The 10,050-nt window shown below is 35.4% G+C and overlaps 2 protein-coding genes across 5 annotated transcripts; one reads left to right on the forward strand and one right to left on the reverse strand.

Annotated features, from left to right (window-relative positions):
- Positions 1-1,661, forward strand: LOC115982718. The gene is made up of 3 exons (XM_031105412.1): positions 1-485; positions 611-756; positions 1,292-1,661. Exons 1-3 carry the CDS (start codon positions 218-220, stop codon positions 1,400-1,402), a joined length of 525 nt encoding a protein of 174 aa, XP_030961272.1. The 5' UTR covers positions 1-217; the 3' UTR covers positions 1,403-1,661.
- Positions 1,662-1,720: 59 nt separating this feature from the next.
- Positions 1,721-8,500, reverse strand: LOC115982716 (protein PLASTID REDOX INSENSITIVE 2, chloroplastic-like). 4 transcript variants are annotated; one of them, XR_004089709.1, is made up of 4 exons: positions 8,103-8,494; positions 7,763-7,861; positions 2,637-2,872; positions 1,860-1,952 (listed from the first exon to the last, which is right to left on the reverse strand). XR_004089709.1 is itself a non-coding variant. In XM_031105411.1 (4 exons), exons 1-3 carry the CDS (start codon positions 8,358-8,360, stop codon positions 4,105-4,107), a joined length of 504 nt encoding a protein of 167 aa, XP_030961271.1. In that variant the 5' UTR covers positions 8,361-8,500; the 3' UTR covers positions 3,671-3,898; positions 4,092-4,104. The 4 variants fall into 4 exon arrangements, 3 of the variants coding, with proteins under 3 accessions (XP_030961269.1, XP_030961271.1, XP_030961270.1); XM_031105411.1 differs by lacking the exons at positions 1,860-1,952; positions 2,637-2,872 and adding exons at positions 3,671-3,898; positions 4,092-4,251 and having other exon boundaries at positions 8,103-8,500; XM_031105410.1 differs by lacking the exons at positions 1,860-1,952; positions 2,637-2,872 and adding exons at positions 3,671-3,898; positions 4,092-4,261 and having other exon boundaries at positions 8,103-8,499.
- Positions 8,501-10,050: the final 1,550 nt, after the last annotated feature.

Raw genomic sequence — 10,050 nt, forward strand, 5'->3', positions numbered from 1 at the left:
CATATGTGTAGTAGTATTTGTTAGTTGGGGACGGCCAGCTGAGTAAGACCTGTTTCTACTATATCTGTTTAGAGGGGTGTGGGAGCTGTATAGATAGAGACTACTGCTTACTCCACCTCCTTCTTTCTCTTCTTCCTTATCTTTCTTCAACCAATCTTCATCTTTTTTTTGTTCTCTGTCAATTGTGAGGGAAAGAGAAAGAAAAAGTGAGTGAGAGATGGGGAATTGCCAAGCTATAGATGCTGCAGCTTTAGTTATACAACACCCAAATGGGAGGATAGATAGGCTGTATTGGCCAGTAAGTGCGAGTGAGGTGATGAAAATGAACCCGGGTCACTATGTTTCTTTGATCATCCCTTTGCCTGTTTCTGAGGAAGGGAATCAGGAGGAGCAGAAGGCCGCCGTGAGGTTCACCCGTGTTAAGCTTCTAAGGTCTAATGATACTCTTACTCTTGGCCATGCTTATAGGCTTGTCACTACACAAGGTATGGTTTGTGTTTACTTGGTGAACTTAAATAGTTAGGACTGTTTTGGTGAAGTGTGAGACTTGGTTTTGGAGAATCTGTATTTGTTTTGATTAAAAGTTGTTGATGTTTATTGCTGGTTGCAGAGGTTGTGAATGTGTTGCGGGCAAAGAAGTCTGCTAAAATGAAGAAGCAGCAGTCGGAAACAGCTGAGAATTCACAGACAAAGCCAGAGAAACCGAGTTTGGGTTGTGAGGAAGAAGGGAAGCCTGACAAGGAGAAGACATACCAGGTATCAATCAGTAAGCCATTATCATCGGAGTTTTAATAGTTGTGCCTTATTTTCAGGTAGTCTTATATGATAGGGTTTTTAATACTGTGTCAATCTCTAATGGTGAATTGGCCGTATCCACTACTATGCAGCTTGAATTATTTGTGTTTATATGAGCTGTCAAAAAGAATAGAACATCTATGTTTCTTGTCAAAGCATACACACAATGAAACAATCCAGTAATTGAAAGGATGAAGAACATCAAACATATTGTTATGTCATTCAATTATCAAAGAAATGATTTTAATAAAATAACAAATCAGTGACTAGGTTTCAATAATCTCCATTCTATTTCTATTTCATGCTTAAAAATCTAATAAAATGAAACATTATAGCAAAGAGAGAAGCAGAGATTCTGCTCATGTTTTTATCCACAATAGAGCAGCAACTTGATAAGAAGAGATATCACCTACAAAAAGTTTTCATTTTTTATTTTAAAAGTACATATTCTCATTCATCGAGTACTTATCCTATATCCATGCCAAAAAATTTTCAGGCGATGAGACATGAAAGACAAAGAACAAGGACAACACAAATGAATCCTGCTGCGATAAGGTCAAAATCTTGGCGCCCCTCGTTACAGAGTATCTCTGAGGCTACGATATGATTTGTGCTTTCAACATTTAGCTGTCACATGCTGTTTGTTAATCCACTGCCACTTTCATTCCCTGATGTTCTACATAGATGCACCTCCAATGTGAGCAAAAAGATTCACTAAATTTATGGAGGTAGCAAAATTTCAAATACATCATCAACCATAGCCCCAAATTCAAACCATTTTTAAGTAATAAGACATCTGTATAGGCTACAAAAAGTGCAACAAATCTGACTTTGTATTGCAAGTAATATTTTGTTATGGATACAGATCTTGCCACCTTTCCTATGAGTTCGTGACAATTGATCAGGAATTTAGTATAACGTGAAAATTTTAATTTTTAGAAATATACAAATTATGAAGAGGAGTCAATTAGTAGTTTTGAGTTCCAAACTTCCCAGTCCTGATCAACATAGTTTTGAGCCCATAACAAGGATGCCCTTGCAGCCAAAGGTGCTCCAGGTAATCTTTTCTCGTTGAGAGCAACCAGCATATTTGTGAAGGGCTCCACCAATAATGTTCCGGGTCCTCCATATTCCTTGTGCAAAAATTCACCAAAGATCTGGTTTGCAATTACCCAATAATTACATCAGCTAATGCACAAAAATAAAATCAAACTGAAATTTGAATATTTCACTCTCAGCTTAAAGCATCATGCATACAGGTAGCATGTCAAAACATAGCCATAATAGGGCCAAACATTCACAAAAAGTTAGAACAATCTGATGGAATCTGTCTGGAAAATCAGTGCTATTTTGTGGTCAAGTAAGATATTTCTTTTGGGGGTCAATTATTGAACGATTTTCAAGTCCACTCAAAAGCCAGGCCTCCTAAAAGAATAGAAAGGGAAGAAATTCTTACTTATTGAATCAGTACCATGAAAACTTTCCCAACTGAGATTTGGAGCATTTTGATTTAAGCAAGCTACAATGACTAGAAAATTTAGATTATGATTCAGATGCAGATGATTACCAGCATTCACCACTAGCCATAAGAGATAACATATAACATAAAATAGAATTCTGTGACTGGAACGAGACCGACGAAAGGAAGATACAAAATCCGCTTTTTTCTCAATAGTGCATCCAACCAAATTGAAAGTAGAATCAATATAAAATCTTAATCCACTATTTTTTTTGTTACTAACAAGATGCTTATTGAGAAATGCTTTCTCCCCATAAAGCAAGACAAAGTTGCAAACTATAAGCAATTAACGCATAAAATCTAATTTGCAAAGCATTCTTACCAGCATGTCCCAAATTCTAGAAGTGCCTGAAGCAAACTCCCCAATTTTATCAGCAACTGTGGCTGCTCCACCTGTAAATGTACTCCCTTTGAGGAAAGTTATTTTGACACGTGAGCCCCATCACTGCCAATGCACCCTATATTACCTTCAGAGTTCCATTCTCCGTAATAATCTTGAAGCCATTGAATTCCGAAAATACCCACTTAGATGAGACACTTCTTCAAGTCCAGTACATACTGAATTTTAGTCAAAGAACAAACTGTTTTCAAATTTTCAATCATGCAATTTCAACTTGATTTCACCTATTCCCAAAAGCTCACAGGTTTGATCATTACCCATGTACATTAAACCACCATCCAACTCATCAAGGTTGTAAAATCATTTCCTATTGGGACACATATGATATATACAAATTCATAATCTACACGTTTGAATGTCAAACAAATGATAAAGAAATCAGTGCTTAATCAGAACCATCATCACTACCCTGTTATACATTTGCCTTGGAATCCTTTTTGTCCTTATTTTCCAAAACAATACAATCTTTCTTCCTATTCCCTTTGCCATGACAATAGGCACACTCATCTTTTCCAACTTTATCAGTGGCTCTTTTTTATTTGAATTGAGATTTACCTCTACTAACAGACTATGTCTCTATTGGCACGCTTATCTTTTTTACAGTACTCATTATTAGTCAAAGCATCAGACACATCATCAAACTCAATCAAATCCTTTCCACACAACAGTGTAGTAATTAAATGATCATTGGTATCAAGTATTGAGTTTAATAAAAACAGAGATTTATCCTCGATATCACTGATCTCAACATCTAAAATTTTCAAACCTGCTAGTATTTAGTTATAATCATTCAAATGTTCATAAACTTCATATATTTTTTTAAAAAAAATTAAATATTTCATTGATTAAATGCAAAAGGTATAACTCATGTACACTAGATGTATACAAAAGGGACACCAACATTAAGTACCGAAAGTATAGCTATCAGGCATCTTAGGCATATTGGCAAAAGATAATAGACTAGAAGCATTCATCCACTCAAATAATGATATGAGGAATAAAAGGTTCACAACAATAACATATTTTTTCATTTTGAACAAACTTTCTAGCATTTCTGTCTCTCCTAATGCACCACATGTGACAATACAGGATCACTTTCCAAATTGCTATATTGCTGCATCTACCAAACCTGCCTTGTCAACTTGTTAAAAGCTCTGCAACTCCTTTCAGCATAACCCAGTGAACTGCAAAAAAAGAAAACCAGATTCCAAAGCTCCTGAGCTGCTGAACAACAAGGAAATGAAGGAGTAGGTGGCACGTAGTTTTTTCCGCCAACTTATACGTACAACACTAGTCTATAAAAATTAGTCACCACTTCTTGAGGCTATTAACAGTAAGGATTTTTCCCAAAGTTGTTGTCCAAAGAAAGAAGGCTACCTTGGTTGAGACTTTAGGCTTCCCTAGACTTTTCCAAGTAAAAGACTATCGTTTTGAAGGATGTAGCATTTAGTAATAGGGTTTGACTTTGAAGAAATTCCTGGAAGATGGAGTCGAACACAGAGTATCTGCCCCATATGGCAGATTTCATCTCCCAATCCTGGATTGATCTAGCAAAAAATTAATGTTTTAATGACAGGCACTCCAAGAAAAAAAATCAAATGATTGGTGATTGATGCTTTCTTATCATGTGCAATATGAAATAGTTATGGCAACCTCTCCTTCAATGGCTGGTCATACTAGAAATTTATGCAAGAAACATCACCCAATTTTAAACTAGTGAACCAAATAAATAATTCCCAACTTGTCCTTATGTACTTCCACCGGTTCACCCTATTTGAGCACCAACCACCCTATATCCATTAAGCCTCTCTCTCAATTGTGTACTTCCGAAGCCATTTCCCCCAATAATGCTTGATTGAACAAAACTAAATTCATGATAGCCAATCCTCCACTTTGAATAAGTACCCAAATTCCAGTTAACCAAAGGAAACTTGAACTCATCTTCAATTCCTCCCTTGTTGGAGTTGGCTCATATTTGTTTTCGGGCCCTAGCCCAAAGGCCGTATGGATGCAGGAAAGCAGAGCAGATCGAAGCACATAAGGCTGTGAACTTTTCATTAAACTTGGTTTGCAGGTCGAGTATATGGTACAGTACAGTAAAATCAAGGGTATTTTAGGGATTTGCACCAGGTAGGGTTATGCTATATATAAACAAGGTTGTAACCCTAATTTCTTAAATAGTAGATTGATAGCCACTTGCTCATGTGGATGTAGCCACACTACCAAACCACATAAAATCTTTGTGTTGATTTCTCTCTTCTTTATTCTTGCTTAAACCAATTTTTCACAACAACCCAATAAGAAACCCATTAGTAACTTCATAACACGGAGAGCAACTCCCATGAGGATCGGAAATAGAGATAGGTAAAAGGTTGGTGGTGGATAAAGTGCTCTTAATTAGTGTAACTCTACCACTTTTGGAAAGAGGCATTGTTTTCCAATCAACCGGGCATTTCTCCATTTTCTTTTTTCCAAAAGGATTCTATAAAGACTTATCTTCAAAAGAAGAACCTAAGGGAAGGCCCAAGTATGTCAGCATTAGTGACGACACTTTACATGGAAAGATGTCAACTAGTGCCACTAGATTTGGCACATGACCTACCGAAACCAATTCTTACTTACCCAGGTTTATGTTTAATCAAGAAATAAGCCTGAAATCACACAAAAATGCCTTTCAAGTGCTATATCTTGTCTAGGTCAGCCCCACAGACAGTTAATGTATCATTTGCAAAAAGTATATGTGAAATCATGAGCATAGTATCAATTGAATTCCAATTTTAAAGCCCAAAATATAATCCCCACCAACTTCCTTCTCCATCAACCTACTCAATGCCACCATAACAATTATAAATAACAACAGAGATAACAAACCACCCAGTCTTAGGCCCCGAAAGCTGTGGAAGAACCCACTCGGGATACCAATTACTAAAATTGAGAAACAGATAATGGAAATGCATGAGAAAATCCACTTCGATGAAATTCTAGTTAACATGTTCTTACATAGAAATAAATTCATGATACTAGAAACAGAAGAGTCTTTTCTTTATACATAACCAATTCTCTACACCCGTGGTCATGTACGTGTCCTCCAATTTTCTCCATAGCTTCTTAGCCCTTGTGTCCCTCATAAAAAAATGCTTTTGATCCTTGGTCACACACAATCGGATGGTGCCACAAACCTGTCTATTGATCCTCTCCCAATCTTTCTCTAGCATCTCTGTAGTTTTGTCTTTCAAAGCAATATCCAACTCTTTCTGGATCAAGGCATCCATAACTTTGCATTGCCACATGTTGAAATTGTTCATTCCATCAAATTTCTCTACCTTAAAATTTTGGCATTAGAGACAGTAATCCTTATTGCCAAAGGTTTTGTATAGGACTTACCTAACATTTTTCTAATTTTCTTCCCAATACTCAAATCCACAAACCAATCAGCAAAATCTTCAAAGAGAGCAAATCCAAACACCTAGACAGCGAAACTTAGCTTTGATACTAATTTTTTGTGCGAAAGAGCCTCTGGAAAGCACTCCCACACTAGATTGATGGGCTTATGAAAGATATCACACACAAATAATAGAAACAAAGAAAAGTAGACACAACCACACACACAAGAGAAGAACAACAAGAATTTATGTGGTTCAGCCTTACATCTGCATCCATAGGCGGCAATGAGGAGAAAATTTCACTAACAAATATGGAGATTACAAAGGTAGTGTTGAAGCACTCTCACAAAATGCAAACCTCAAAGACACCCAAAGGGCTCTCTCTTACATATATAAAAATTATGGCTCTTCTATGAACAAATAACTAAAGGCCACTACACACTCCACCACTGCTTTTCTATCTGGATGCATCAATAAATAGAAGTGTGAAGTCCCTTAGGGTAAAGAAGAAGTGCCACACACATAATAGAACTGGAATACAGAACCTAAACAAAGTCAACTAGGCATTCTACGGAATTTAATCCCATATTGTGCAGGTACATTGCTTATGGATCTGCTAATTTAAGCCATCAACTGACAGTCTTTCCCACTTCCTAGTTGTCAACATTATTGCTGTTCCAAAGTACACCAATGGCTTCTCCAAATTTTCAAATAAATCTAGCTAGTTAACAACACCTCTTTGCACATGCTTAGAATCAGAGTTTGGGAAGTCTCAGCTGGTGACTAGGTTTAAATGTGGCAAATGAATTTTTTTGAAAACAAAAAAAGAAAAAGTTATAATAGAGGAGAAGCAAAAGAAGAAACTTAGAGGCAATATGCCACCAGTAGCACTGTTTGGTAACTTGATATTCCCCAGCTCAGCTGAATAGATGATTTCACTAACAAGTGGTTTCATTCAAATTAATCAAGGTATATTTAAATTAGGTTCAGTGAGGATCATCCAAACCGTTCCAAGTTACAAATATTGTCAATTCTAGAACCACATATCATGTTACAAATATTCTTCTTCTTAGATTGGTAAGTTACACATACTTGTATTTCTTAAATTCATGACCTCACCCTCCATCTTATGCTCACAAAGGGAAAAAATGTCATTTGAGCCAGAACTCATTGGCCAATTAAGGGTATTATCTTAACACTAGTGCATGATTCAATTTATGTTAGGACATCAGCTATAGGTGATGGTCAAGAGTCTTCCTTTTTAAGTAAAATCATGAGTAAGGGATTTATGAATTATTATGTAAGTACACAAGTACATGTTCCCATCTTGGTCAACGCCACTAGACAAGCTTCTAAGAGAAATTCCTATAAGTTAATCAGTCAAGACAAAATCTTTTATTTACGACATCCTTGACTCAGACATTTTCTCGAGTAGTTAGTGCTCGCGTAATACTTGATTCATGAGTGGCTAAATCAGCTGGCTAAAAACATGGTCCTACATAATATCAATGCAGCTGATTAATTCGGCACCAATTAATGACATTTATTTCTCCCAAAAAGAAAATTCCACAATGAATTGAATGCTTAAAATAACCCACACCCACTAACAACATTCACCTGAACAAACATTTGGTGTACAAAGTAAAAAAAAAAAAAAAAAAATACCTCTGCACAAACATCTACAACCGCATCAAGTTCTTCCCCGAATGTGTCTTTATCCTTCAAAAGCTTCCTCAGAACCTCAGCCCTGAACTTTCGTATCTCCTACATAAGTAAATAAACATACAACACAATATAGAAATTACAAAAAACATGCATATATATACACTCACAAGTCACAGACACAGACCCTGAATATATACTATATATACCCATTTTCACACTCTATACAGTCGCACAAATAAGCAAGTTGTGAAATTGGTAAGCCAAGAAAACTCACGTGCCTATAGATAAACTCACAGTCACTGACATTGACACAGACCCTAAAAGATATATGAGTACTTACAGCTTCTGCAAATTCGGGAATGGGGTCAGGGTACACGTACTTCTGGGGAGATGAGGCTCTTAGAGAGGTTGTGAGGGAGATTTGGGAGATGGGCTTTGCAGAGAATGTGGAGGAAGAAGGGGTTGGGGAATGAAGGCGTAGGATAAGGCAGGGGGTGCGCAGGAAAAGAGGCTTTGAGGTTGAAGACAGTGGTTTTGGTTTGGCGGGAGAGAATAGATTGGTCTGTGTGAGAATTGAGGGGTATAGTGCCATTGTCATTTGGTGATGTTGAGGCAGAGGCACAGGATTTTAATGGTTACTATTCATGATTAAATACGGGGAGAATTGAGTAAACTCACTTTCATTTAAAAAATGTCATTATCCATTTGAAGTTTGGTCTGTTTGTCGTAACCTATCTCAGTTAAAAAGAGGAGAAAGTCTAGTGCCACAGAAAAATGCACAATTTATGCCACAACTCGCCACATGGCGAGTTGTGATTGGTGGAAGGGTGATGTGGGGACACCCTTCCACCAACCACAACTCGCCATGTGGCGAGTTGTGGCATAAGTTGTGCATTGTGGTTGTGACACTAGACTTTCTCTAAAAAGAGAGGTGAATATATATTTTTGTTTTCTTTTTCTTCTCAAATTTTAAAAAAAAAAAAAAAAATACAAAGATAAGATAAAACAGGATCAAAAAGTGTTTTTGGTAAGAAATTGAAAAAAAAAAAAAAAATCATCCAAAACTCCTATCAAAATAAGAAATTTGTCAAACACATTCAACCACATATTCAGATTTTTAACTACATATTCATTCTAGCACATCTTCCACCCAAAGTTCTATATCAAAACACAAATACTTTCACATGATATATTCAAAACCTTGAATCTACAAAACTTCTTACCCACCAAATCAACCAAAAACTAAAACTAAACCCAAAAATCAGAATAATATCATTCAACACTACAAAACTCCTATGATATTGTGACTAGTATAGATGCCTACTAAAAAAAATGTAAATATCATTTTGATAAATAAAAATAAAAATATCCTCAACCACACCACATCAACACTTTGTGTCTTTGCTTTTATATATATATATATATATATATATATATATGTATAGATTTTAAATGATAGTTTATAAAAATATAATAAAAATTATGATGTCATACTTAATAGTAAGCTATTAGATAACTAACCTCATTACATGTACTTTATAGGAAGACTATAATTAGCCTCGTAAGCTATTAAAGTGCATATGACAAGACTCTTTTTTTGTGCTTTAGTGTCATAATTTTCCTGAAAAAAAAAGGAAAAAAAAAAAAAAAACTAAAGATTATCAAATAAATGATAAAATTGAACGGTTAGACTGTATAAATGCAAACCATGTTGCATAATTTGATTAAACTTAGCATAAATGTAAAATTAGAATCAAACCACCAAAAGGAACTGAAACCATTCAAATAATCTCCAATGATGAAAAATAAGCTGTTTGGCACGGATATCTAAGGTTGAAAAATTGGTAAGTAAATAAAAATTGAAGCAAACAATAGCAGTATATAAACAAACTTGTTTGTGTTTAGTTAACTAAAAAAATTAAGTGAGAAAAAAAAAAAAAAAAAACCTTTTTCATTGTCTTTTTCATGTGAGTGTTGAATATTAACATGCATTCTTTGTACAGTTTTCTGGTCTTTGTTGCTTTTTTTTTTTTTTTTTTCTCTGTCAATTTTTTACAAAGGGATATTTTGTACGTAGAAGTGTTCAGTTTTTTTTTTTTTTTTTTTTTTTTTAATCTTTTTAAATTTAAAAGTTAAGATTGTGTTAATCATTTAAACGTGAGTTAGTGAGAGGCATGCATGAAGAAAACCGTTAGAAACTGTTCAGGATTTTATTTTAGAGTTATTGTTCATCGGGCTCTTGCTGGATTATCTCCTTCAGTAGCTTTGGAGGCTACTATAGTGTATGG

Source organism: Quercus lobata, chromosome 3, assembly GCF_001633185.2.
Source record: "Quercus lobata isolate SW786 chromosome 3, ValleyOak3.0 Primary Assembly, whole genome shotgun sequence".
Lineage (NCBI taxonomy): Eukaryota > Viridiplantae > Streptophyta > Magnoliopsida > Fagales > Fagaceae > Quercus > Quercus lobata.

Excerpts from the sequence above, each read along its gene's own strand:
- LOC115982718 (XM_031105412.1), top strand. The coding sequence starts at position 218 with ATGGGGAATTGCCAAGCTATAGATGCTGCAGCTTTAGTTATACAACAC. Across the intron at positions 486-610 it reads TAGGCTTGTCACTACACAAG|AGGTTGTGAATGTGTTGCGG; the intron begins GTATGGTTTGTG and ends TGCTGGTTGCAG. Across the intron at positions 757-1,291 it reads ACAAGGAGAAGACATACCAG|GCGATGAGACATGAAAGACA; the intron begins GTATCAATCAGT and ends AAAAATTTTCAG.
- LOC115982716 (XM_031105409.1), bottom strand. The coding sequence starts at position 8,360 with ATGACAATGGCACTATACCCCTCAATTCTCACACAGACCAATCTATTC. Across the intron at positions 7,862-8,102 it reads TTCCCGAATTTGCAGAAGCT|GAGATACGAAAGTTCAGGGC; the intron begins GTAAGTACTCAT and ends TTACTTATGTAG. Across the intron at positions 1,953-7,762 it reads TTGTAGATGTTTGTGCAGAG|ATCTTTGGTGAATTTTTGCA; the intron begins GTATTTTTTTTT and ends ATTGCAAACCAG.